General features: G+C 50.1%; 1 protein-coding gene across 1 annotated transcript; it reads right to left on the bottom strand.

The window, feature by feature from the left end:
* Positions 1-1184: 1184 nt before the first annotated feature.
* On the bottom strand, positions 1185-23105 carry PITX3 (paired like homeodomain 3). Its single transcript, XM_054637224.2, has 4 exons — positions 22937-23105; positions 8530-8670; positions 3730-3935; positions 1185-2716 (listed from the first exon to the last, which is right to left on the bottom strand). Exons 2-4 carry the CDS (start codon positions 8636-8638, stop codon positions 2153-2155), a joined length of 879 nt encoding a protein of 292 aa, XP_054493199.1. The 5' UTR covers positions 8639-8670; positions 22937-23105; the 3' UTR covers positions 1185-2152.
* Between the last annotated feature and the right edge of the window lie 661 nt (positions 23106-23766).

Genomic DNA, 23766 nt, shown 5'->3' with positions numbered 1-23766 from the left:
TGGAGATTAACCACTGAATCTACTTCAACAGCACTTGTGCCCAGCAGCAAGGTAGGATCCAGGTTAAAATGAAACATATGGTCTGGGATGTACTGTGTTTATGTTTTATATGTTTACACTTGATCTTTGAACCCTTTCCACTGGTAGCCGTTTCAGTGCAGGATATCTTGGTCCCCAGATTTTGGATTAGCTCAGAGCAAAGAATACTCTGTTACAGTGAGGGTGAGCTGACATTTGTGACTGCTTTCAGCATCTGCTCACAAATACCTTCAGAAGCAACTGAACTGTGGAAGAGGCTTTGGCAAAAACTGAGCCATTTATGAGCTTGGTTTGTGAGAGACCTCTTACAATGCCCTAGTGAGGATCCATTCTTAGCAAAGAACTTGCTTTCTCTCTGCATGCTGACGACATTGCAGAATATGGGTTACGTCAGATTTGCCTGTCCTATTCTTCCTTGTAGGACAGTTTGTTGTGAAGATATTTTAGGGCTGATTTTTTCTATCTAAAGAGGAAAGTAAAGTATTGGAGTTGTGTTTTCCCTTGGAGCTTGTGCTTGACGAAGGGAAAGGTGATTGCACTGGGTAGAGATGTCCTGCTCCCCTGCTGTATGTGGAGCTTCCTTGGGCCCTCGGAGGGATCTGCTGCCTCCCTCTGCATTGGCTGAAGCAGCAGCTTTTCCAGGTGCCTGTAGAGCTTAGGAAGGCCACCTCTGTTTTACGGCTTTCCCAACAGAAGCTGAGCAGGGCAAGTTGCTGCACCTGGCAGCTGCCCTGGGGACCACTGTTCAGAGCCAGAGTCCCTGAGGGGGAATTTCCCTGCCCTGGGCTGTGGGACCCCAAAGGCACTGGCCCCATCCTGCACAGTGGGGAAGCCTGAGCCAGAAGAGGCTTCACTGGTAGATGCAGACAGGTAACATAGAGCGGGCTTGTTTTCCTCTTCCTACTGTTTGTGTGGCCTTGTGTTGTTCTGAGAAGCCAGGTGTTTGATATTTAAGTGAGGAACATGAACTACTCTTCCAAACTTCAGCCCCTGTTCTAACTCGGACTGCCTCGTGCTGGTGCTTCTAAGGATGTTTACCTTTACCTGGGCTGCTGGCACTTGATTTCAGAATCTTCAGATGCAGGTTTGTGCTTTTAATAACCACACAAGCAGAAGCTTAAAGGGTTTGTGCCAACTTTTATTATCTTTTTTGGAAATGGGATTTGGGGAAGGGAAGGAGATGTGCAAGGAGGAGCTGATTGTTGCAGATGGGAATGTTTGGGATGTATGCTGGCAGCAGTGTGTCTGACCAAAAAGACTGAAGCAGTAAACCATGACAGCCAGGACACTGCCTCAGTGGATGTGCTTCCTTTACAGAGTTTTTGGTTTTAAGGTCTACTTTGTAGATTATTTCACATCCAAAACAAGAAAGCATATTTTAATGTTTCTATTTGTATATATATATATATATATATATATATAAGATGGATATATATATATACACACATATTTTATATTCTTACAACCCCCAGCTCCTGAAGGTTTCAAGTCTGAAGGGCCATGTGTATATATGCATTATAAATAGATGATAATTGACTGAGACAAGGCTTCCTTACTGGCTGTATGATAAATAAATGGGCAAGATATCTTTCATTGAAATCTTGCATGTGTGCAGAGAATATGGTTTAGCCAAGCACCAACTGGCAACCCCCCTCAAGCTGTCCTGTCTCTGGCTATTTCCTGGAGGGGTGGTGTGAGGCTGCCTGTGCTATCCCAGGAATTTGGGGGGCTCACCCCTGTGGGGCTTGGAGGGGCAGATTGAAAAATACTTGGTTGTGCTTCCCATGGGTCAGGCACCCTGCATGTTGGGGCTCCTATTTCTCCATGGGACTTCCAGTAGACTCTTTTGGTTTATTTTACCATGGAGGAGAAGGTTTGGTGGGCAAGAAGGGAAGGGGTTTTGAAGGGGAAAGACAGTCAAAATTCACCATACAATAGACAAATCTTCATAAAGGTTCGTCTGCCTGCTCATTCTTTTCTCTCTTTCTCTCCCTGTCTCCCTCTTATGCTGTCATGTTCACTCTCACTCTCTGCAGGACGTACGCTGTTGTAGGGCTAAAGGTCTCCTTTTGTCAGGCTAAGGTCAAGTCCCTGGTTGGCAGAGGGCAGCCCTTCATACGGGCCTGTCCACGGCGTACTGGCAAGGGCTCAGGTTGGAGGCTGCAGTCTGCACCGCTGGGTAGGTGAAGTTGGCGTGCTGCTTGGCCTTCAGCCGCAGGCTGGCCAGGCTGGAGTTGCACGTGTCCCTGTACATGTAGGGGCTGGCTGTGGAGGCGTAAGGACAGGCACTGGAGGAGACAGCAGAGTTGAGGCTCGGGCTGTTCAGATTATTGATGTTTCCCAGGTTGTTGAGGCTTGGGGCCGGTACCCCGGTCACAGCAGTAGGGACCATGGATGAAGGCATGGTCATTGAGGTGATGGAGCTGGGTGGGGAGAACATGGGCTGGGAGGAGAGGGGACTGACGTTCATGGAGTTGAAGAATGGAAAGCTCTTGGCCGAGAGCGGACTGCTGGCAAGCCCCTTGGTGGCCCAGTTGTTGTAGGAATAGCTGGAATACATGTCATCGTAAGGCTGCATCAGTCCATTGAACTGGGCTCCAAAGCTGTTCTTGCACAATTCGGCCTGTTGGTTCCTCTCTCGTTTCCTCCACTTAGCTCTGCGGTTTTTGAACCAGACCTGCAAGAGAGAGAGGGGGAGGGCATGGGAATTGCTCTGGCTGGCCTTGAAAGGGGCCTTGCCCTGGTTTCTTTGCCCAGCAAGACAAGAGCTGTTGAAGAGCTGGCGATGCTCCCAAGGAGATGGGAGGCTGAGCATCAGGAAAAAGCTGCAGCAAGATGTCTGGGCTTCAGGGTCATCTCCTAGCAGGAATCACCAGGTGGTCCTCAGTCAACCAACAGAAACCCAAACAACTGCCATTTCACAGCTCACAGAATGACCCACCTCAATCAACAAACAGATGCCCTTTATACAGAAAAAAAGAGAAAAATACTTGCTGTATTTCCAAGAGACCACAGCTAGGAGGAGGGATTGGGGTTGTTTGACTTGGGAGCAAAGTATTTGAGGGATGTGGCTTGAAAACTGCTGAACAAAGGAAATAACTTATTCTTCTTTTGACTTTGCCTCAGGACTGGCTTGGAGTGGGATGTTATAGGTCTAGTCTTCTAAAAGGAAAATCTGTTAGTGTTAGAGGGGTTCAAACAATATAACTTCCTAGAGCATGGAAGCTGCTGGAAGGCTATTCATAATGCTGCTAACTCATTTCTAGTAGCAGAGAGAAGCCCTCACTCCAGCTGGAGCCCTGCCACATCATGCCTGTGACTGCACATTGATTTGGGAACCCAAAAGAGTGCCCTCCAGCAAGGGTAAGGCTGGGAAGTGATGGTACTGCAAGGGTCTGCTGGCTGGAGGTAGCCAGCTGGTGGGGCTCTGTGGGGCAGAGCCTGGGCTTTGAATCTACCTGTATAATTGCAAGGTGGCCCTGGATGGAGAAGGCACCACCAGCATAGGATTTGTGTGTGGCAAGATGTGTCAAATCTCAAGGGCAGACCCTAGTGAGGTGTTTCCAAGACAGGGAAATTTTCCAGTGCTCCTAATTCCTTGCTTGGTTTGGGGACACCTTGGTCATGTATCACAGCAGGCTTCTTCCCCACAAGCTCAGGCCCAGGAAGGTGGAAAGGCTGCAGTCCTACCCGGACTCGTGCCTCTGTCAAGTTGGTCCAGACTGCAATCTCCTCCCTGGTGCTCATGTCTGGATAACGGTTTCTCTGGAAAGTGGCTTCCAGCTCTTGCAGCTGCTGGCTGGTGAAGTGCGTCCTCTGCCTCCGCTGCTTCTTTTTGAGCGAGCCATCTTCAGGGTTGGAGTCATCCGTCTGGTTCTGCTGGGACTTCTCAGTGTCTGTGTGAGAAACAGAAAGACGGGGAGATCCCCTGAGTTAACTTGAGGGCTTGGATGCACTTGGGGAGCCTATCCTTGGGGCAACAAGTGCATGCTCAGTGAGGTCCCCTTCCACTGCAGCCACCAGGAGTGGTCCCATCTCCCTCCCTTGTCCTTGCAAGCAGGCATCCACCCAGCACCAAAACCAATGCCCCTCTCATGTAGCACAGCTTGCCTTTGTTTAGCTGCCATAACAGATGTTAGCTTCCAAGTGACCAGATTTAGATTTTCCAAACTTCCAATATTTGGGTTTCATTTACAGTTCACATGGGAGATAGTGGCAGAATTTATTCAGATCAGAAGGTTCTTGCTCTGCTTAAAACTCTATGCCTAAGGTGTCCTTTAGAAAAACGGAACAGGAATTGACACTTAGGACACAGCAAAAGATCCAGTCATATCCCTCATGGACAAGGGATGGGAAAAGGCAAATTGCAAATTGATAGCAAGCTGAGGCTCTTCAATTAATTAAACCTGAGAAGCACAAATTTTCATTCCCCTTCTTGCTCCTTTACATTCTTACTTAGCTGCATATGTTTTGATTTTTAAAAATACGGAAAGGCCTCTCTTAGACCTTACCATGAAGTATACTCCAGCATCTCCCTCTCTTTCTGCCCCTGCCCTCCTCCTGATCCACATATCCCTCTCCTGGAGGCAGTGTCTTTTGTTTCACTGCCCATTAAAGTCTCAAAACTCTCCAGTGTTCACACTGATATCTCACTGAAATGTACAGCTCAGCCTCCTTCTGGGCATCAAGTCCATGTCTACATGCTGAGCTTTTGGCTGCTGTGGGTGGAGGTGGGCAGCCAGCTGCTTCCTTGTGCCACAGCTCTTTTTGGGGGCTGTGCAAATACAAGCAGGCAAAATGCAAATAATGGCAGAATGCAAATATAAATATCTACCCTTTAGTTGTCCTCCATAGAGTGCCCAACTGCTCAAATGTGGCACTTTCTTTTATGATGGAAGAAAGCTATTGCTTGTGTTTAATTCTTCTGGGAATCAAGACAAGTCACCATAGAGGAAAATTATTCAAATGAAAATAAATAATTTCTGATGTTCAACTCCTTCTTCTGATCTAGAAGCTGGGTGAAGCATTTCCAAATGAAAATCAGGTCTTCAGCAAGGAGAAAAAGTGTTCTTTTACAATGGGAAATAGTCCGCTAAGCTAAATAGAAATTTTTGCAAATAGCTCCCAAACTGTTCCACTTAGAAGAAGAACCTTTAAAAAAATCCTGGGATCACTCTGCTAAAATTGAAATTTTTCTTTGGTTGCAGTTCTCTGAGTAGAAGCAGTTCAAAAGGCTTCAAAGTCCAGAAAAATCTCAGTGTGAAGGTGTCTGGTACAGCCCCTTAATGAGTAGGGAGACAGGGAGACAGCAGCCTGGAATACAGTTGAGTCAGTTAAAAAAGGGATTCCATCCATTCCAAATGGATGTGCTCTAGAATAATAGGCTCTGTCTTTTCCATTTAGTTTTTATAGGGCATGTGAGAGGCCTAAAAGAACTTGAGGCCCCACAGAGACTGCTGCAGGGCAGTCCTGTGCCAACAGTAGGTGCTTCAGCGGGCCCCAGACCTGGAAGATGCTCCTGTCTCAGGAACCTGGTGCCACTACCCTCTTCCTATGACAGTCTGTTAATTCAGAAATATTTTCTGGAAAGCTCTCCTGGTACTTGCCTTTCTTCAAAGGGATCAATGATGGAATTGCAGAGAACATTTCCAGGAGAAGTGCTCGCTCTCCAGGGAGGAAACCCTGGGTGTGGTCAGTGGCTTGCTCCCCACCAGCCACCTCTGCTTCTGTAGCACATCTGATGCTATCCATCAGCAGGAATGTGAATGCAAGGACAGTGAGATGGCCATTGCTTACAGCAGCAGGTTATAAGTTGGTTCTTCTGAGCAGGAAGGTGCTATGTCCTGTTCTCAGCATCAGAATCAGTTTGTGTTTCTATCCAGGGTGTACCTGTACAAGAACTTTCCCAACTCACTCTTGAAACAAAGCCATAGGAATTGAAAAGTGGAATGAAAGAGCCTGGTTGTGGTCTTGTGGTACTCTTCTAATTTTCATGAGCATCTTTGTTTGTGGATCCCATATTCAGCAGAACTCTTGGAAGCATGCTCTTAATGTGGATTTTTTTAGTGGCTCTTGCCAAGAAGATTAATCTGATTTCTCTAGCTCAGTGCTCTAAACCAGTATTGGATGCAGGAGATTCCTGCACTATTTATCTCCAAAGGAGATTGAACAGGGAGTGATGCCACCCATCTGAGCTAGTTATTAGGAATGGCTCAATACAGATGAACAAGCAACATTTGGTTTGTTTGTTCATCTGCTGAGCCTGGGTTAATTGGAGCCTGATGCATACAGGGGATGTGTTCTCACCAAAGTCCCTGACAAATATTCATTTCTGAAGGGGTTGCTGTGAAGTAGGAGGCTGTGACCTTATCGGGAACTCCTGCCCAGGACTGCCCTTCTTCACTTAGGAAGAAATTATACCAAGAGGGAAAGAAAATGGAATGAAGGTACCACTGGTTTATGGGCTACATCTGGGTGAAAGAGATCACAGTGTATCTTGTTTGGTATTTGTCTTCTCAACACCCTCTGGTATACCTACTTTCCATAAATCTTAAGTCTAAGGAGAAGTAGGAATCCCAGCTCTGAGCCTTGAAAAATCTCTGCAGTTCAACTTGGTGTTCTCTTTGTTTCCATACCTGCTAGCTGTGTTTCTTTCTGTCTGTTATCTCTTTTCTGCTTCTTCTATAAGCAGGGAATAAGTGTCCTCTGTAAAAGGTGCAAAGTTTTGACAGATTTCAGTGAGGACTGAAACTGTGGCAATACAGGGAAAGAAATGAGCCCAGAGAAAGGATGTGGGTGCCTTGAATCCATGCTGAGGAGCACAATATGGGGAGATGTGGGGCAGTTCTCTACCTCCCTCACTCTTCATCCTTGCTCCCCCCTGACCTGTGCTGTCTGATGAAACCTAACAGAAGGGGGTGTCACTAACCATGCCATACAACTGGAGGACACTTGAGATCCCTGAATGCTGAGCCTAGACAAGCAGGGTTTGTGTTCACTTCCTCAAGATCTCTTACTTGTGTGGATGAATGAAGTAGGGCCCAGGAAAAATAGGGAGGCAGCTCCCTTGAGGGGAGTCAAGAAGTGTCAGAAGTGCAGCTCTGCCCCTCTTCCAGGCAGACCTTTGTAGCCAGCTCTATTCTGCCTGACACTGCTGATGCATGGCTGCCATCAGCCTCTGCTGCAAAGGCACAAGCTGCACACAGGTAATGCTGGCAAGTCACCTCCCAGAACCATTTTATTTCTAGACTGCTTAAGACAGTGGGGAGTGATGTAGCCAGGCATCCAACACTTATTGTCACCCCAAAATAGGTCATGGAATATATCCTGTACATGTTCGCCCACTCGGTGAAACGACTGTGGCCATAGCTGGAATTAGCTGCTCATGCCTAATGGAAAGAAAAGTCAGTGCCTAAATTGGCACTTCTACAGCATGCCAGGGTGGGCTCAATAGGGAAGGCCACTTGAATGGAGACACTGCCATGCATCCAAAGCAGCTGACGAGGAGCCACTGAGCTTGGGGATGTGCCCAACTAAGGTACGTGTGCAGTGGGGAATTTGTCAGGCAGATTCTCTGACTCTAGTTATCCCAGTGTAACTCCCTTCATGATACTTTCTCTGGGGAATTTTAATCTGCATCATTATCCTTATTAGCTTTTGCATGCGGGTGAGCCTGGAGGCTTTACACGGAGAGCAGCGGGCTGTCCCTGGTCCTCACTCCCTCCTGCTGGCACTGGCAGAAACAGCTTTGCATCCTGACAGATCCCGAATAACAAGGGATGGAGTGGTAATCGGACAGATGTAAAATCCAGAGGAAACCATAGCATTTGATAGCTGATTTCTGAACAGGTGTGGATGGTGATGTTCCTTATTCAGAGCCTGATAAAGAATTCAGCAGGCTTGGGGTTGGTTCAGCCTTTGGGAATGGTCAGAGGCACCTCTGTGGGAGAGCAGTGAGGCACAGGTGAGGAGACTTTTTCAGTTAAAGCAGGAGCAAGACAGTGCTTCCTTTTCATTTTAATGCACAAACCTGGAAAGTTGAGCCTAAAGCTTACCTTTTCCATAGAAAGTTTAAACCCAAATAATTTAAACAGAGGTTAAAAAAAAAAGAACAGTTTATAATTAGGTGTAGACTTCTGCACCTTGGATCCTGTTTAGCCAAATACAATAAAATCTTGATTGGGCTGTGACCTGACTTGCCTGGCTCTGGCCTGCCATGGGCTGTGCCCTTGTGAGCAGCAGCTTCCTACAGCCAGGGCCACATGACCCCACCACTGGGATGATGTTCTCAGCCTCCCAACAGCTGTCATTGCAATATGGACCCTTATGCCTTTCCTCTGCTTGTTGGCACCGCCATGCTGCTATGGCATTTTTCTGGCTCCCAGTACAAAGGGAAGCTGTGCCTCTAGGAGCACTGCAAGCCACTGGCCACCCAGATCCACGAGCAAAGATGGGTCAGGGTTTTTCTTGTATCTTGGGCCTTGCACTCACCACTGTGGTCCTGCCCTTTGCAGCTGTGCTCATGTTGAGGAGTTCCAGAGTCTGAGAGAGACAAGGCTGGGCTGCGAGCCTCCGTGTCTGCCAGCAGGTTGAAATCCATGGGGCAGGGATGGGTGGTGGAGAAGGAGGAATCTGAAAAACAGTAGTCACAGGGTGATCAGAGAGATCAATGTGTGTGTGACCTCTCCTCACCACCTCCAGCAGGGACTTGCCTTGAGGAAAGGTCTAGGAAAAGGAAAGGATCCCTGTCTGATCCTTGGACACCTTTGAGTTTCTTGGCTGGAAAATGGACATACTGGGCTTTCAGCTGAGCCTCCCTATCAATCAAAGATTATCTAGTGACACTTCTATTTGCAGCCTTCAGAGAAAGAGCCTCCAATTTATAGGTGACATTCAGACTGAAATAGCAACGCCGGGAGCATGCTGTGTAATGGAGATCTTAGGAAGTGGTTCTGGGCCAGCCAAGGGCTGTTAGCACCTTCCCCAGTCATCCCACCGCTCCCATCCTCCCTGCCCAGCTTCCCTCCTCTTTCTCCCTTGTTTCTCCACAAGCTGGCCAAGCCTAAGTAAAGCTGTTCAGAGAGCACTACATGCACACATCCCAAAAGAAAAGCATTCTTGTGCCTGGCACTGATAGGAAGGCACATCAGCCTGCAGAGCCATTTCTACAAGCAGAGATCCAGGCAGTGCAAGCGGACTCCTTTGGGATACATAAGGATCTCTGAAACCTGAATTAACATGGGAATCACATTTCACACGCTTAGGTGCCTGGGAATGAGTGGTCCTGGCTGTAGCAGGAGCTTGCTTCCAGCCCAAGATCATCCTGACTGGAGGCTTCCCATGTCTCCTCAAGAGACTGGCCTGTGCTGGTGAGCCTTCTTCCCTGGCTGAAAGCATCCCAACTGGGAAGCTGTCAGTGCTGCTCCCTACAACTGCAGGAACCACTGTGACTCTTCTGCCACCTCTTTCCACACCTCTCTGTGCCAAGATCAATTCTTTTCATCATTCACTTCCTTATGGACCCTGCACCCTCCACACCTGTATTTCCTAAAGGAGCTCAGCTGAGAGCACCACTTATTCTGGACCACACTGGATGCTCATGAAGAGGCAGGCATGAGGCAGTAAGTGTTCCAAGCCAGGCTACCTCTCCTTGGAGAGGTGAGTTGGCCCTCTGTTAGCCCCTAACTGAATTTTGGATCATGACCCAGCAAAACACAGGATGTTTCACTGCCACCAGTGCACAGTTTATGAAGGCTGGATTGATTTGAGGGGGCCACAGCAGCTTCTGAAACTTTAGCCACTCCCAGCTGATACCTCACCTTCCCAGCTAGGGATCCTTTTTCTCTAGGACACAACAACTGATACATTGTGCCAGGATCTGGGACCCCTGGATATAGGGAAGTTTGGACCAGGGGTTTGGAACTTTCAAACTTTAGGTAGAGATCAGTTGTAAAGAGTTCCTGGGTGGTGAAGGATTGCCCAGCCCCTCAAATCCATGTGTGTCAGGGAGGGAACGTGCTGAAGACAGTCTGGACTGTGTTAGTTTTTAGACATGTAAACAAGAGATTAATCACATAGCTGTTGCACCTCATTTGGACGTGGATGACAGTGACTAAGAATGTATTTTCAGAGCTGTCTAAAGCCTCCTTTAGTCAATTTGCACAAGGCTGCTGCCAGGGCCCAGGGCTGATCCCCATATCTGCAGCGTACTTTCCAGGCTGCTATGAGAGAGAAAGGAGCCATTTCTAATGGTTATCTGGCTGGCTTCTGCAGCAGATCTCGCTCACAAAACCCCAGCAGTTTTCTTTGCTCTTCACTTGGCTTGACCTCCATTCACTGCCTGAGAGGTTCACCGCCTCTCCCAGGTACTGGTGGGTCAGTCTCAACACCAACCTCAGTCAGTGCTCTCTGGAAGCAGCACATAACAAACCAGGACCTGGTTCTGGTTTCCCAGACCTTTGCCTTGCTCTGGGCTTCTCGTCTCCTGTGGGAGAGAAGTGGCAGGACTCTGGCTTTGCCATGAGGCTGGTTTCCATTTCCACTTCATGGCAAGCCTGACCTTTGATGTCTGCTGGCTGTGTTAAGCTCCTGCCAGCAGCAAGGCACAGCCCTGTTGCATTCTGCAGTGTGTACATACATGAAGTGATGTGACAGGGGCTGTGTTTTCTTTAATACCTTTGCATGGAGTAGGGGAGTCCATCTGCTGCTGATATTGCCATGGCTTTTAGCATTACTCTCAGAATTATGCAGAAACGCGCAGTGAATTAATTCCACGGATTAAGTCTTGATTAAGATGTGTGTCACTTTGCTGTCTCAGAATTTATTAAGAGCCCTTCTTGAGTCTGCAGCAGATGGAATTTCTGCCCAATGTTTGTAGATGATAATTTCCCCTCTTCTATAGCCATTTGCATATGATTGCATCTGTCAAGCACAATTTCCTCTCTTCTAGAGCTTGACACTGTACTGGACGATTTAAGGAGGAATTCAGATCCTTGCCTTGCTGTAACTCAAGGACAGTGTCCTCCTGTGCAGGCTCCTGTTTGCTCTTTTTTCCATATCTTGCATTGCTTTCATCTGTACAAACTAGAATGAAGACAGGAAGACCAGGGAGGAGTATCTTACAGAGAGGTTTAAGTGACAACACAAGGCACAAGGCTCAGGAGAACCTAGTCCTAGTATTGAAAATTTATGCCCCATCCTGGGCTGCACCAATGCAGTGGTTGCAAAGTTCATCCAAGCTGCTGGACACAACATAGCATGCTTAGCCTGCCTCCGAGATACAGCGGGCACTTAGATGAAAACTGGTTATGAAGGGTGGCCAGTACTGGGACTTGTGGCTGAGCACAAGTTTGCTTTGTGAACTGAATTTAAAAGCAGGAGGATTTCAGAGAGAAGATGATGTATGTATACATGTAATTGCATAAACTACTGCATGTGCCATACGTGGTGACATCAAGGAATGCCTTCTCAATTTGCTCTGAGCAGGTCATGGAGAAGCAAAAGCAAGAGGAGAGAGGGATCTATTCAGCATGATTATAAAAGCAGGAAAAGTCTGCAATGGTAACAGCACGTGAGCTCTGTACCAATGTATTTACCCAAAGGCAACCCCATGCCAACTGACACAAAAGACTGTAAGGTATTATTCTAGATTATACAGCCCTTTTGGATTTAAAAAAAGATGCTTTCATCCGCATTGGGTAGATCTTGCTGTAGGCAGAGATATTTAAAAAGTAAACGATAAACCTTCATGGCATTTCTACTAAGTTGTTTGCCCAGTCTCAAGGAATGAAATTGGCAATTCAAAAGTATTTTTAAATAAAATCAAATTTACCATCTTCATCTGACTCTTCATCACACTTTCTTTTGACATAAAAGAACAGTTTCTTTAGGGACAGCTCTGTACTAGCAACATGCAGCCAGGCTTCTCAGAGGCTTCGGTTTTGTAAAACTAGTCATGGCTCCCAGTCTGCTCCAGCACCAGTAACTCCTTCCATTGATGTGTTATTGCCCCTGAGATAAAGGCTCCCAAACCTGTAGCAAACACATCTCTTCTTCCAGTCACTGCCCATGTGAACATGCTGGGGTCACCTATACAAGACCCTCCAGCCAGACAGGGAATTGCCATCCCTTCTCCATGGGCATGGTGGAGGGCAGGGGAAGAGCAATCCTGGCTCTAGGCCTTTTCTCTTTTCAAATGTACCCCCTTTCTATTTCTGTGTCAGCTCCCAACTGCTCAAGCCAGGGACATTTAGGCAGTAGGAGGAGGACACTCCTTTGTGAGGAGGGCAACCTTGTTTACCTGAAAACAGGAACAAGGATCCCTGTGAGCCATCTCCTGGTTCTCTGTAACACACTGCTCCATCACCTGGGAGCAAAGAGGATTTTGCTTGGGTGTTTTTTTCTTTGAAGGGCTGGGAAGGAAACACAGAGGCTGACTTCAAGCAAAGTAAGGTTAATTATAGGAGTGGCTTTTGTGATGCGGGTCTTGCCCATTGAGAGCTGCCAGAGACTGACTAGTGTGTGCTGCTCAACTCTCTGCACTGCCTGCAGGCTTCCTGTTGGACCTGCTTTAGGCAAGTTGATCTGGAGGTGAAATGCTGTCTCTTGCATCATTTTGATGTTATTTGACTTCCCATGGGCATGCAGGAGTGCTTCAGCAAGGACCTGATGCTTCAGGTTGCAAGATAGCAGCACAATGACCACTGATGACCCAAGGATACGAGGGAAGCCCTAAGCTGGCCTCTCTCAAGCAGATCAGCACAGCCCTGTGGATCTGTGAGTTTCCTGCCTCCAGCCAGGGCCAGAGTAGCTGAATCTTCTGCTTGGAATTGCTGATCTCCACAAAGAGTTCAGGGTTACCCCTCAGGCTGAAAGGTGCTCTGCAATCATTTGGGGGGAAGTCTCCTTTCATTCTTGCATCCCCTGAGGTGAAGATATGATGTTACACTAGATTCTTAGGGTCAGAGCTGTCTCTTCCTGCTCCATCAATCGCAGAAGTCAAACTACTGCTGATTGCTTCACTCCTCCCATGCTCATGTTCCCTCTGTGCTGGCTTACTTTTAGGAGAGACAAACATTTGGGCTTCTATTTAAATGTGCATTTTCAGGAAGATGATCTGCCTCTGTACTTTGGTCCCTGTGAGGGGCTGAGCCAAGGTGGAACACGCCCTGCCTGTCCCTCTACTCCTTGTCAAAGAGGAAGTGATTGAGAGTGTGCCTGTTCTCTTGAGGAAGAGCATTTTGTTCTCTGCATACATGTGTTTGTTCAGGCAATGGTGCTATCAGAGTGCCTGTGGGCTGCAATTAAAAGTACCACATGAGCACAGCACATGAATTGTGCAGCAACCAAGAGTCAGATTCTCTTTGCTGACCAACACAAGTGCTGCCTGTGAAGGGCTTTCCCCACTGCTAGAAAGCAAGAAGGATGGGGTGCAAAATGAGTTAATATTTGTTTCCTTGAGACTATAGAAATATAACTATGGGGAGACCAAGGTCACCCACTGCTAAACATCTCAGTGTAGCTTTAAATCTCTAATCTTAATGGAATTGCAGCAGGAACCAAGAGCAACCATTAATCACTGGAAGATAAACAGCAGCAGCCAAGTGGTGACCCGGAGTGCAGGGCCATTATGGGACAGGAGAGCAAGCTGCCTGCCTCCAAAAACATCAGGCTGTGCACAGCCTCAGGCTGCCTGAGCAGTGGTTTCGGGTGCACACTCACAAGTGGATCATTGACCTCCAGCAAGGGCTGAGTCACAGGTTATAATAAACTTTATTTCTCGTTTTAGTCCCTACAGCTGGGCACTAACCCCTGAGCTCCTGAGGGGTGGCTTGGCAGTGGTGTGTGCTGCTTTGAAGAACATGGTGTAGGGGTTTTATTTCTCTCATCAGTAGGAATTGCCAAAGCTCCCTGAGGCACTTAGTGGCTTTGTTGTCAGAGCAAGTTGTCTGGCACTGCCCCATACATGGATTGGGCCACAGAGCACTGAGAGGTGTGCATGGTGCCATGAAACTGCAGTAGCCCAGGCTCTTGCTGCCAGGCTTCCTGGCAGCTCTCTGACGAGGGGGTCCAGGTTATTTCTCTGTTTGTGCATGGCTCTAAGGAGAAGTTCCCAATAATGTGAGGTGGGAAGAGAGTGAGAAGGTTAGGTGCTGCCACTGACTTGTCTTATGATGTAGGTAAAACTATTTGACTGTTTGGGGTTGTATCCTTCATCTCAGAAATCACATAAATGAGCATATCTGAGCTGGTGGAGGTAATGAAGCAAAATTCTTTTAAGTGCTTTCAGATTCTCAGACAAGAGGTGCTAGGGAAATGCCCAACCATGCTGGACACTGCCTAATGCATTTCCTGGGGGCCGCAGCAGCCTGCAAGATGGGATCAGACCACTTGCTTCCCTCACATTGACATGAACCTCCAGCTGCAGAGGAGGATGATGGCTGAAACCTCTGCTCTGGGTGGTAGAGGGTTAATAAACTGCCTGTATTCCAGAGGATTATCACAATGGAAATGTCCCAAGGATTGACAGCTCCATACCCATGTCCACAGCAAAAAAAGCCCACAATGGAATGTGTCCTGTTCGCTTATTTGATGGGCTGCACTGTGCCCCTGTGCTGTGGAAGCGCCCTGATGTCACCATGCCCCACACACAGTGCATCGTTCCCCACAACAGGTGTGTCTGCAATCCCCCAGACTGCTGCAGGCCCTGCCAAGCTGAAGCATTGGCTTCTGCAGAGGCAGGGTAATGTGCCTGGGCTTGGCTCAAAGCAAGTTCTTTACTATAGTAAAGAAAGGTAAAGTAAAGGTCTAAAATCTTTAGACCTAAGTGCTACCCTTAGCATACCTGGATGGTTTCTGAAATGGCACTCAAAATTTGGAAACAAATTGCTAATCTTAGCACAAAAGAAAAGCCCTGCCAGACTTTCTGCAATGTTGGGTTTTTTTCCCTCTAAACTAAACATTCATAGTTCTTGTATTCTTGTGAGCATTGTGCTTCAGGTCTCACTGTGTCCAGCCCTGTTTCCAGTGTCCCTTGGACGCTATGCCTCAGTGGGGTGTTTGGCACCTTGGATCTATTGACCAGGACTGGGATTTTCATTCTGACAGACTGTGCAGTTATATTAATAAGGCTACGCTTTGTTATGGCTTACTTTGTTTGTTAGGCATCTGGAACAAAATAAATCAGCAAAAACTCAGTTTCGCCCAAACAATTTTCACTTGCAAAAAGTTGCTGGCATGGTGTGGATCCACCATGCAGGAGTGCTAGGAGTGAGAGCACGGTCTGCAGTTATAGGAGAAGAAAAGTCCTTTAGGGAATTGAATCCCTTTGTTTTGGGGAAGAGAGAAAAAAAGGCTGATTTCAGTAAGAAATTCTGCCTGGGAAAATCTTGCAACTGATATAAAGGATCTGCTAAAGTGGAGTGCCAGCACTGGCCTGGCTGGAACATACTCACTCTGTTCATCCCCACCTGTCCTTACCCACTCCTGCAGCCCTGTCAAGCTGGCTGCAAAGCAACTCGTGCCACTACTGAGGGATCCGCCTGCATCTGCAGGAGAGAAATAGCTACACAGGCACAGTGTACAAGGGATCAGGATCTGCTCTTGTGGAGCCAGGAGCAAGAGGAGACAGTTGCAAGCCAGGATCCCGGGCAGGAACAAGAGGGGCAGGCAGCCTGTCTGCAGCTCAGCTGAACACACGCTGCTCATGCAGCAGCAAAGGCCACCAGGGCCTGGCATCAGCAGATTGGTATGTGTTGCTGTATTTTGTTGGGCAATTGTATAAATTTGACTAATTATTCTGGCAGTCAAGGGAAACTGGCCTGATTCCTACGGGGGCTGTGCTTGCAGAAGCGGGGTTGGGTCATTTCTGTATCTCTGTGGCTGTAAAGTTGGCTCATTTTAGGGAGGCCCAGATAGCTCTGTGGCTCCAGCTGCTGTTAGGAGATTTGTATGCAGATGAAGGGCAGTGGCTAAATCAGATGTTATCGAAGATGTAAATGATTCTCACAATTAGTAAACACGCTCAAGAAAGTTCGTCATCAGGGGGTTGAAGGTTGGGATGGATGCCCTGCCACCAGCATGTCACACCACAATGGCTGTCTGACCTCCATGCACTGTAGGGCTGCCAGTGTCTGCCATCCATCACCACTTCTGGAAATCCTTTCTGGAGAACTTCAACTTGATCATAAACATTTGTTCTATGACAGAACTCAGCAAAACCAGCAGCTAGAAAGAAGCTTTTTTGGGGGGAGGGGTGGTACTAGATCGTTGTTTTAAAACGACCTGTCAGAGCTTAGCAGGTTGCAGAGTGGCAAAGGGAAAAGGGGTAACTGCCAGAAATTCTGTGATGGCCCCACCAACCACCATGGCCAATGAGCAGCTATGTTGGTTAAGGAAACAAGAGCTCAGAAACTGCTGGCTTGCTCTGAGGGATGTGTTGTCTCAGGGCAAACCGGCAGTGCTGGAGGGAGTCAACGTCTGCTGTGCTTGGCTGTAAAGTTTCCTGATGATTTTTCTTTTTTTTACCCCCAAGTAATTTGTATTTAAATTTTGTTTAAAGCTCTCTGGCAAGAAGATCCTTGTAGAATGAAGACTGCCGTGAATAGAACAAGTGGATGATCTCAGCTCACAGTACCCCTCCCCTCTTCCTTGCGATACTGCAGCTGGTAGGGCTGGGGCAGGAGAAGGGTGGCTCCGGGAGGGATGCTGGAGCTTGCTCCCTCTCCACACTCCATCTTTATGGACCTTGCAACATGCCCTGAAGGTCAGCCTGTTTACCCAGACACTGTTTGAAGGGGCCGAGGGAGACAATTAGCAAACACTGCCGGGGCCGATCCCGCAGTGCCTCGCACGAGGCCTGTGCCGGCGGGATCGGGCCCGCGGACCACCCGGTTTCCCTGCCGTGCACCGGCCGCGAACGCTGCGCGTCTCGGGGCCGAGGAGGAGGAAGGGCGGGCGCGTAAACTGGGAGGGCTAGCAGCCCTTCTCCTCGAGCCTCTCGCCAGAGGCCCCACTCGAGGCCGTGGCAAAATGTCTCACGTCCCTAAATCCAGGGCACAATAGTCGCTGCTAAAGCAAAACCAAGAGGTTTCACTTTGGGAATCCTGAAATGTGGGAGTGTGCTGCCTAAGGACTGTACACGAAGTCTGCTTTTTTTTTTTTTTTTTTTCCCTCCACCCCTACTCCTCCTTCCACCCCCCCACCCCCACCCCCCCTTTCCCCCGCCAAATCCTCAGTTTTTCCATCTGCTCGAGGCCGCATCCCATGCGGAGCCCTGGGAGGTAGGCAGTTTGGGTGGGTAGGAGAGGAAGCTGCAGAGCCCTAATTACTCAGCCAGTCTGGCCCTCGGGCGATCCCATCAAAGCGGCTCGGAGAGAAAAGGGATGGGGCAGAAGGATGTGAGCCATCTCACAACGCTGCTGCCGGTCACACCACGTCCCGTCCGCGGATGAGCCTGCTCCGGGGACGGGACTGTACAGCCAAAAATGCCCATGCCTGCCCAGACCCTGTCACCCTGAGAGCAGCCTCTGCTGCAGCTCCAGGGCCAGGGAATAGCTTTCCAGCCTCCCACCCTGGTCTGCGACTCGGGCATATCTGAGTTCAGGCTATTAAAACCCACCCAACGCAAAGAAAGCTGTGAAACCCTTTTAAATGGGATAAGAAAGTCCATATTTTTCATCACTTTGGTATTTTTTTCTGCTTAGGTATGGATTCATACAGAGGCTGACCTTTATAGCTCAATTAATTTACCTTAACGATCTATTTTTTTTTTTAATTATCCTAGTACATCCAGTCCTCTAAAAAGTCCTATTTATTTTATTTTGGAAGAAAACCTCCATGCATTTATTTTTTAAAACAACAGCCTTGAAATAAATGCAAACAAAAAAACCCCCCAAACCCAACTCACAGAACTGGAAGTTGGGATATTGTGGCACCAAAAATAAAACTGATGGAACAAATAGGGAATTTCATGTGGTTTTCATTGTCAAGTCTAAGCTCAGAAACAAACAGGAAATAAAAATGGCTAAAACAAAAGAGATTTCTTTTAAACTGTGTTCAAATCTAAGTGGGGAGCTGCTTTATGTGGGAGGGATTCTATGTTTATTTGCTTTTCAAAAAAAGGAGTAAATAAAAACGTCCACACACAGACAGGTCAACTTGATTTACCGTTAAATCCTCATGTTTCACAATGGTCATTTATAATCAGCTTTTTAAAAAGAAAATTAGACTCATATAAATGGCAGCATTGCAAAGGAGAGAAAAGGCAATGGGGGGGGTGGGAAGGCTGCTTCTGTTTTAAATAAGGTTGAGGGGACGGAATGGAAAGAGAGAGGTGGAAGTAACTGCAAACTTCTAGTCATTTGTTTCATTCCATCTTTGTACTTTTTCAGTTTTTGCGGAGAGCTCAGCAGGTGCTGAGCATTCCAGCCTGTACCACACCATTGAAGCTCCCCAAGTAGCAATTTAATGTAGGTATTTGAAAAGAATCACCTATAGAATCAGCGCTGTGTGATTCAGAGTGACATATGTGCTATATCCTCCCAACAGAAGTATTTCTTAGGCTCTCAGATTTGGAATTGTGAACTTGTTTGATAGGGGTTTACAAACAGGTGTCTCGATCACAGTGATCTGTGATCTCTGAGAGTGATTTTTAGGGGTTAATTTAGTGCACACAGGACCCAGCTCCTCCAAGCTGGGGATGTGCTAAGATGCCTGGTAACTGCAGCCCCATTAATGCATCTCAGAAGATTTTGAATAGTTGAAAAATCAGAGGAACAAAATTAATATCAGTTTCTGCAAATCCAGCTCAGGTTTCCCTTCTCTTTTGCACTATTCAAAAGGCTGTAAATGTTTATTTTCTGGTGGAGCTGTGGTTTAGGAGATAGCAAAGAGCATCAGATTGAGGGTCAAGGGACAGAGGCTGTATTTCTGACTCAGATCAGGAAATTCTGCCAGAGCTCTCCTCTGCTCAACAGAGATATTTCCCTTCATGCTAAAGCATCCAGAGACCTACATATAGAAAAGCTAGGAGTCTCCTGAGGAGAGAGATCATAAGGTTCAGCTCTTCAGAAATGAGTGTTCCAAAGATGAACTTACACCCTGCAAATCAGTGGTAAATTTCCTGTTTAGGGGTAGAGGATTGGCTCTCTTCCTGAATCTGCTTGGTAATACTCTGACACTGACGGGAAGAGAGGAGAGGGACCTCCCTTGCTCACTCCCCACCTCTTTTTAAAGCCTAGTAACAGAAATGTTTCTTAGCTTCTGCCCAGCTAGATCTCCTAGGTCTTCCCTGAAAAAAAATTCTAATATTTAATTTTTTTTGCTGAAACTCAACAGATCTATTGCTAACCATCCCACAGGAATTGCTCTGGCTAGGCTTTCATACCTGTCCTCTTCTGGGGTCAGAGGGAGATGAGGATTCAAGCAAATCCTTTCCCACAGAAGTTACCCCCCCCTCTTTACTGAGTCTGGCCCGGTCCCTTGTGCTGCCAAGCTTCCAGGATCAGCCTGTGGACTCCCTTAAATGCCCCAAGGAAGCCCAGAGCTAATAACCAGCTTCATTCAATTCCCAGTCACATTATTATCCAATCTGCCAGAGGCATTAATATTCAGAGGTGAGGCGGGAGGAGGGCAGGGGTGCTGGTGAGGGGGAGCAGCACACAAAGAAGAGGAAGGGAAGTGTGGCGGACCGGCCTCAGAAATATTCCCTCTCCAGCCGTCCGAAACCCCAGCCTATTTCAGCCGGGTGTTGACAATAGAGGGCTTTTCCAACAGCCTCAGCACGAACTTTAATACCAGCTGGTAGAGACTGTTCCCCAGCCAACAGCAAATGCCCAGCCTTGGCACAGCCTAAAACCCACCAGCCCCAGTGGCCCACAGCAAGAGGGGGAGCTTTGCCCCCTCTGCCATCAGGCCCTAAGTAAATAGCAATCTCCCATTTTTAAACAGCCAGATAAATAGCTGAGCCTGCTCAGAGACACCACAGCCTCCTATTTCTGACCCTCCTCCCTCCATGGCACCACAGTCTCATCCCATTGCCTTCCTGATGCAAAGCACACAGCTTGAAACCAGCAGTTCTCCCCATCTGGGACTTTGTTCCCAGACCCAGGTACCTCCCCTGTCCCCAAGGCCAGGGCACATGTGCCAGGTCACGAGACAGACCTCATGTCCCCTGCTCATCTCATCTTCCTTTTGGAGCGGTCTCCTAGATCAGGTTTCTGGCTTTTTCTTTTTGGCAGTCTCCAAAGTCAGCCTCACCTCTCAATCTCAAGGTTTTGGGTAGCATCTGACAGAGAGAAGATACAAGGGGTTTTTTTGCCAGCTCTCCATAGGGAACATTAACCAATACTTTTGCAATCCAGTCACAATTTGCCGATCTAATAATTGTCTGAATTAAGCCCTTATAGAAACATAATAAATATTAATTGAGGCTTGCAACAGTTTCTCTGACAAAGATTAATATTGGTTTTTAAACCAGTGTCTTGGACAGAAATATAGGTGAGCTTACATGGGCAGAATCTGGGCTGCAGGTCAGGCAAATCCAGGAACTACAATAACAGCAGGAAAACCACCGCCCTTGCCCAGACCCCTCTCCAGGCTGGCATGGAAAGACATCTCTCTGTGAGGTTCTTTATGAGGAGTACTGCGCATGGTGTGACAATTTGCTAATGAAAAATAATAATTAAAAAAAATTAAAACCAAACTCTGCTCTTCAGCAGACATTTGTGAAAACTGAAAGCAGCTACCATGATTGGACATTCCCTCCAGAGCCAGAAGGCAGCCTTTTGTCCCTCACAAAAGCCTGCACAAACACCTATCCACTTCAGCTCATCGGCAGGCTGAGGGGCTTGGATGTGGTGCAGGGAGCCAGGGAGACACTGATCCCCTCACTGAAAAGGTGGTCCTTTGGAAGATGGGACAGGAACAGAGGTGAGTCTCTGAAAGACACCTTCCTTAGCAGTTGCTTCTAGCATCTCCAGAAATTGCAGATGGGAGAGAGCCATTTCATCCCTAGCATCCAGGCCATGGGCCATGTGTGGAAGACCCACAAGTTTGTCTGGGGGACGCCAAATTTCTCTCTTTGCTTTCAGCACTGGGCTCCACTTAGAAAGTGGACGGGTCGTGCTCCCATGAGCTGGAAGTCTGCTTCCCTCCCAGGTGAAAGAACGGGAAGGACATGAGGGATAAGTTTTGATTTCTGCACTGCCAGCTCGAAGCATCAGAGGGGTGCGGCGGCCGAGGGCTCACCTCCAGGCTCTGCGGGGCACCGGCGTCCTGAAGCAGCGTTCCTCTGCGGCTCCCGTGCGGAGCCGAGCTCTGCACCCGGTAACCCGGCGGGCCGGGCGGGGAAGGGGTGCGGAGCCCCGGGAGCTCCGGCCAAGAGACTGCTGCCCCGAGCTGCCTAACCCCAGCGGGACGGGGAGGGGAGGGGGGTGGGGGCTGCGGCAACCACCGTCAGCGCCTCTGCAGGGCCCTGGCTCTGCCGGGGGTGGAATCCAGTCCCCTCCCCGCTCGTCCCCTCAGCTGTCCAGCCGCGGGGGCGCCGGGTGAACGGCCGACAGGTGTGCCCTGCTCGGCGGCACCGGGCCCGCCGCCCCCCTCCCTGAGCCCGCTCCAGCAGCTGCGGCGAAGCGCCGACATCGGCCCCCGCCTCGGTCGCCCTCCCCCGCCGGAGCCGCGGCCAGCCGGGACGCACCCGTTCTTTACTCCCGCTCCGAGGAGGAGGTCGGGGGAAAGGACAAGGGGGTGCCGCACTGGCGGGCTGGCTCTTCCCCCGGAGCCGCACTCGTTGAGCGCGGAATAGACGGGGCAGCGGGCAGTACCGGGCTCCGCCAGGGGCCCGCTACAGTTGGCCGGCCTTCCCGGGCACTCAACGGGACGGAGGGACGCCGCTCTGCACCGTGCCCCCGGCGCCGGGGAAGCGGGAGAGCCCGTGCAAGCGCCCGGAGGCCCGACAGCCGGTTCTGCCCGCAGCGTCCCAGCGCCGGCCAGCCGCGCTCCGGCAAGGAGGCTCGATGCTCCCGGCACAGTTGCCGCGGGGTCGGCGCTCCCTCCCCGCAGCCCGACCAGGTCTATTATTCCCGGTCGGGTCCCTGGAATCCCGTCCGGCGACGTCCCGGGGCGGATTCGCTCCGTCCGCCGGGGCCGGCTCGCTTCTCCCCTGCGCTGCAGGGAGGTCGACTCTGCTGTAAACAGGAGCCAGCCCTTACATAAATATCATTTATCCAACTGTCCAAAAGCCGTCGGGCTGCCTTCCTTTTCCCCGGCGACATCTCCCCGCCTCTGCTCCCTGCGCCTTTCTGCCCCGGACCCTGCAGACAGCTGAGTCGCAGCCCGCAACGCCGTTATTTACAGGGAATCCCGGCTAATTTAAACAGCCCCCTGCCCCGCTCGTCCCAGTGGAAAATGACTAAGTTTAGCAACGGCGAGAGACTACAGCAGCGCTTGTCGGAGAGGGGCCCGCGTCGGCCCCGAGGGGACGGTCGGTGCTGCGGCACCCCGACGGCGGCGATTAGGGGGTTGCCGGGCCCTACAAGGGCAGAGCAGGGGAAGCACCGCGCCCCGCTGCCAGGCGGGCAGCGCTCCCGGCAGCGATAGGGGACAGTTCGGCCGCGCACAGCCCCGGGACCCCTTCTGGATGGCAGGGCAGGGCTCTATCAGCCCGCTCTCACCTGGTTGCCGCCCCTTGACCCACGGGAGGCGACGGAAAGCCGATCTCGCGCTGAACTGGGGCTGACCCCGTGCTGCCGAGCACAGCACACCTAGCCACCCCGCCGGGGATGCTCTTACCCTGTGCCAGCATCGGAAAGGTTACGGCCGGCCGGGCTAGGATGAAGGGGCTCAGAGTGAAAGAAGTGGAGAAGGTCGCCAGGAAGGCCGGGGACGGAAAAGCACTTACAGTGGCTCCAGATGCGGGTTCGGCTGAGCGGACTTAATCCTGCGAGAGGAGCGAAGCTGACCGCCGCCCCGCGCCCCGGACTGCTCTGCCGCTGTCAGAAAGTAAATCCCCCCGGCTCCCCAGCCACTCTGCGCGTCGCTGCCGGCCCGCGGCTCACGGGGAGGGCGGAGGCGGAGGGCGCCGGCCGACTGCCTCCCATTCACCCTGGCCATTCACTTTATGGCGGGCGGCCGGCGCCCCCCGCCAGCTGCACTGGGCGCCCCGCTCCCGCCCGCCCCATTCCAGCTGCGCGCCCGCCGCCGCCCGCCCCGTCCAGCGCCGTCCGCCCCAGCACCGCCCCCCGCCCGCGCAGCCCAATCGTATCGCGGATCATTTACATACGGCGGCACCCCTGCTCTCCGATTGGCCGAGGAGGGCGGCAGGCCGCGCCGTCCCGCGCTGGCCCCGCCCCGTCCCGCGCGCCGCGCAGGGCGCGGAGGCACGTCCCGGGCGCGGAGCTCCGCGCTCCGGCAGCCCCGGTGCGTGGACACGGTGCTCCTGACACACTACTCAGCGTGCACACTGACACACTGCTCTTGTCACCGCGCAAAGCCAGCCCCGGTGGGTGCACACCGATACACTGCCCTTGTCACCGCGCAAACTGCCTGCCTTGTTCAGTGCTTGGCCATCCCGCACCCTGGAGCCCGTGCTGAGCATCCGCTCCTCTCAGTACTGCCACGGCGAGCCAGTTCGGGTTTTGCAGTTCGAGCTCTCAGCCAGACAGAGGTTTTTTGGGGGACCCAAGTCCGTAGTCAGCTGGAAGCAGTTGGAAGCGTTCCGCTGCACGATGG

The sequence above is a fragment of the Agelaius phoeniceus genome, chromosome 9, assembly GCF_051311805.1.
Source record: "Agelaius phoeniceus isolate bAgePho1 chromosome 9, bAgePho1.hap1, whole genome shotgun sequence".
Taxonomy (NCBI): domain Eukaryota; kingdom Metazoa; phylum Chordata; class Aves; order Passeriformes; family Icteridae; genus Agelaius; species Agelaius phoeniceus.
This window is presented reverse-complemented; position numbering and strand designations above follow the sequence as displayed.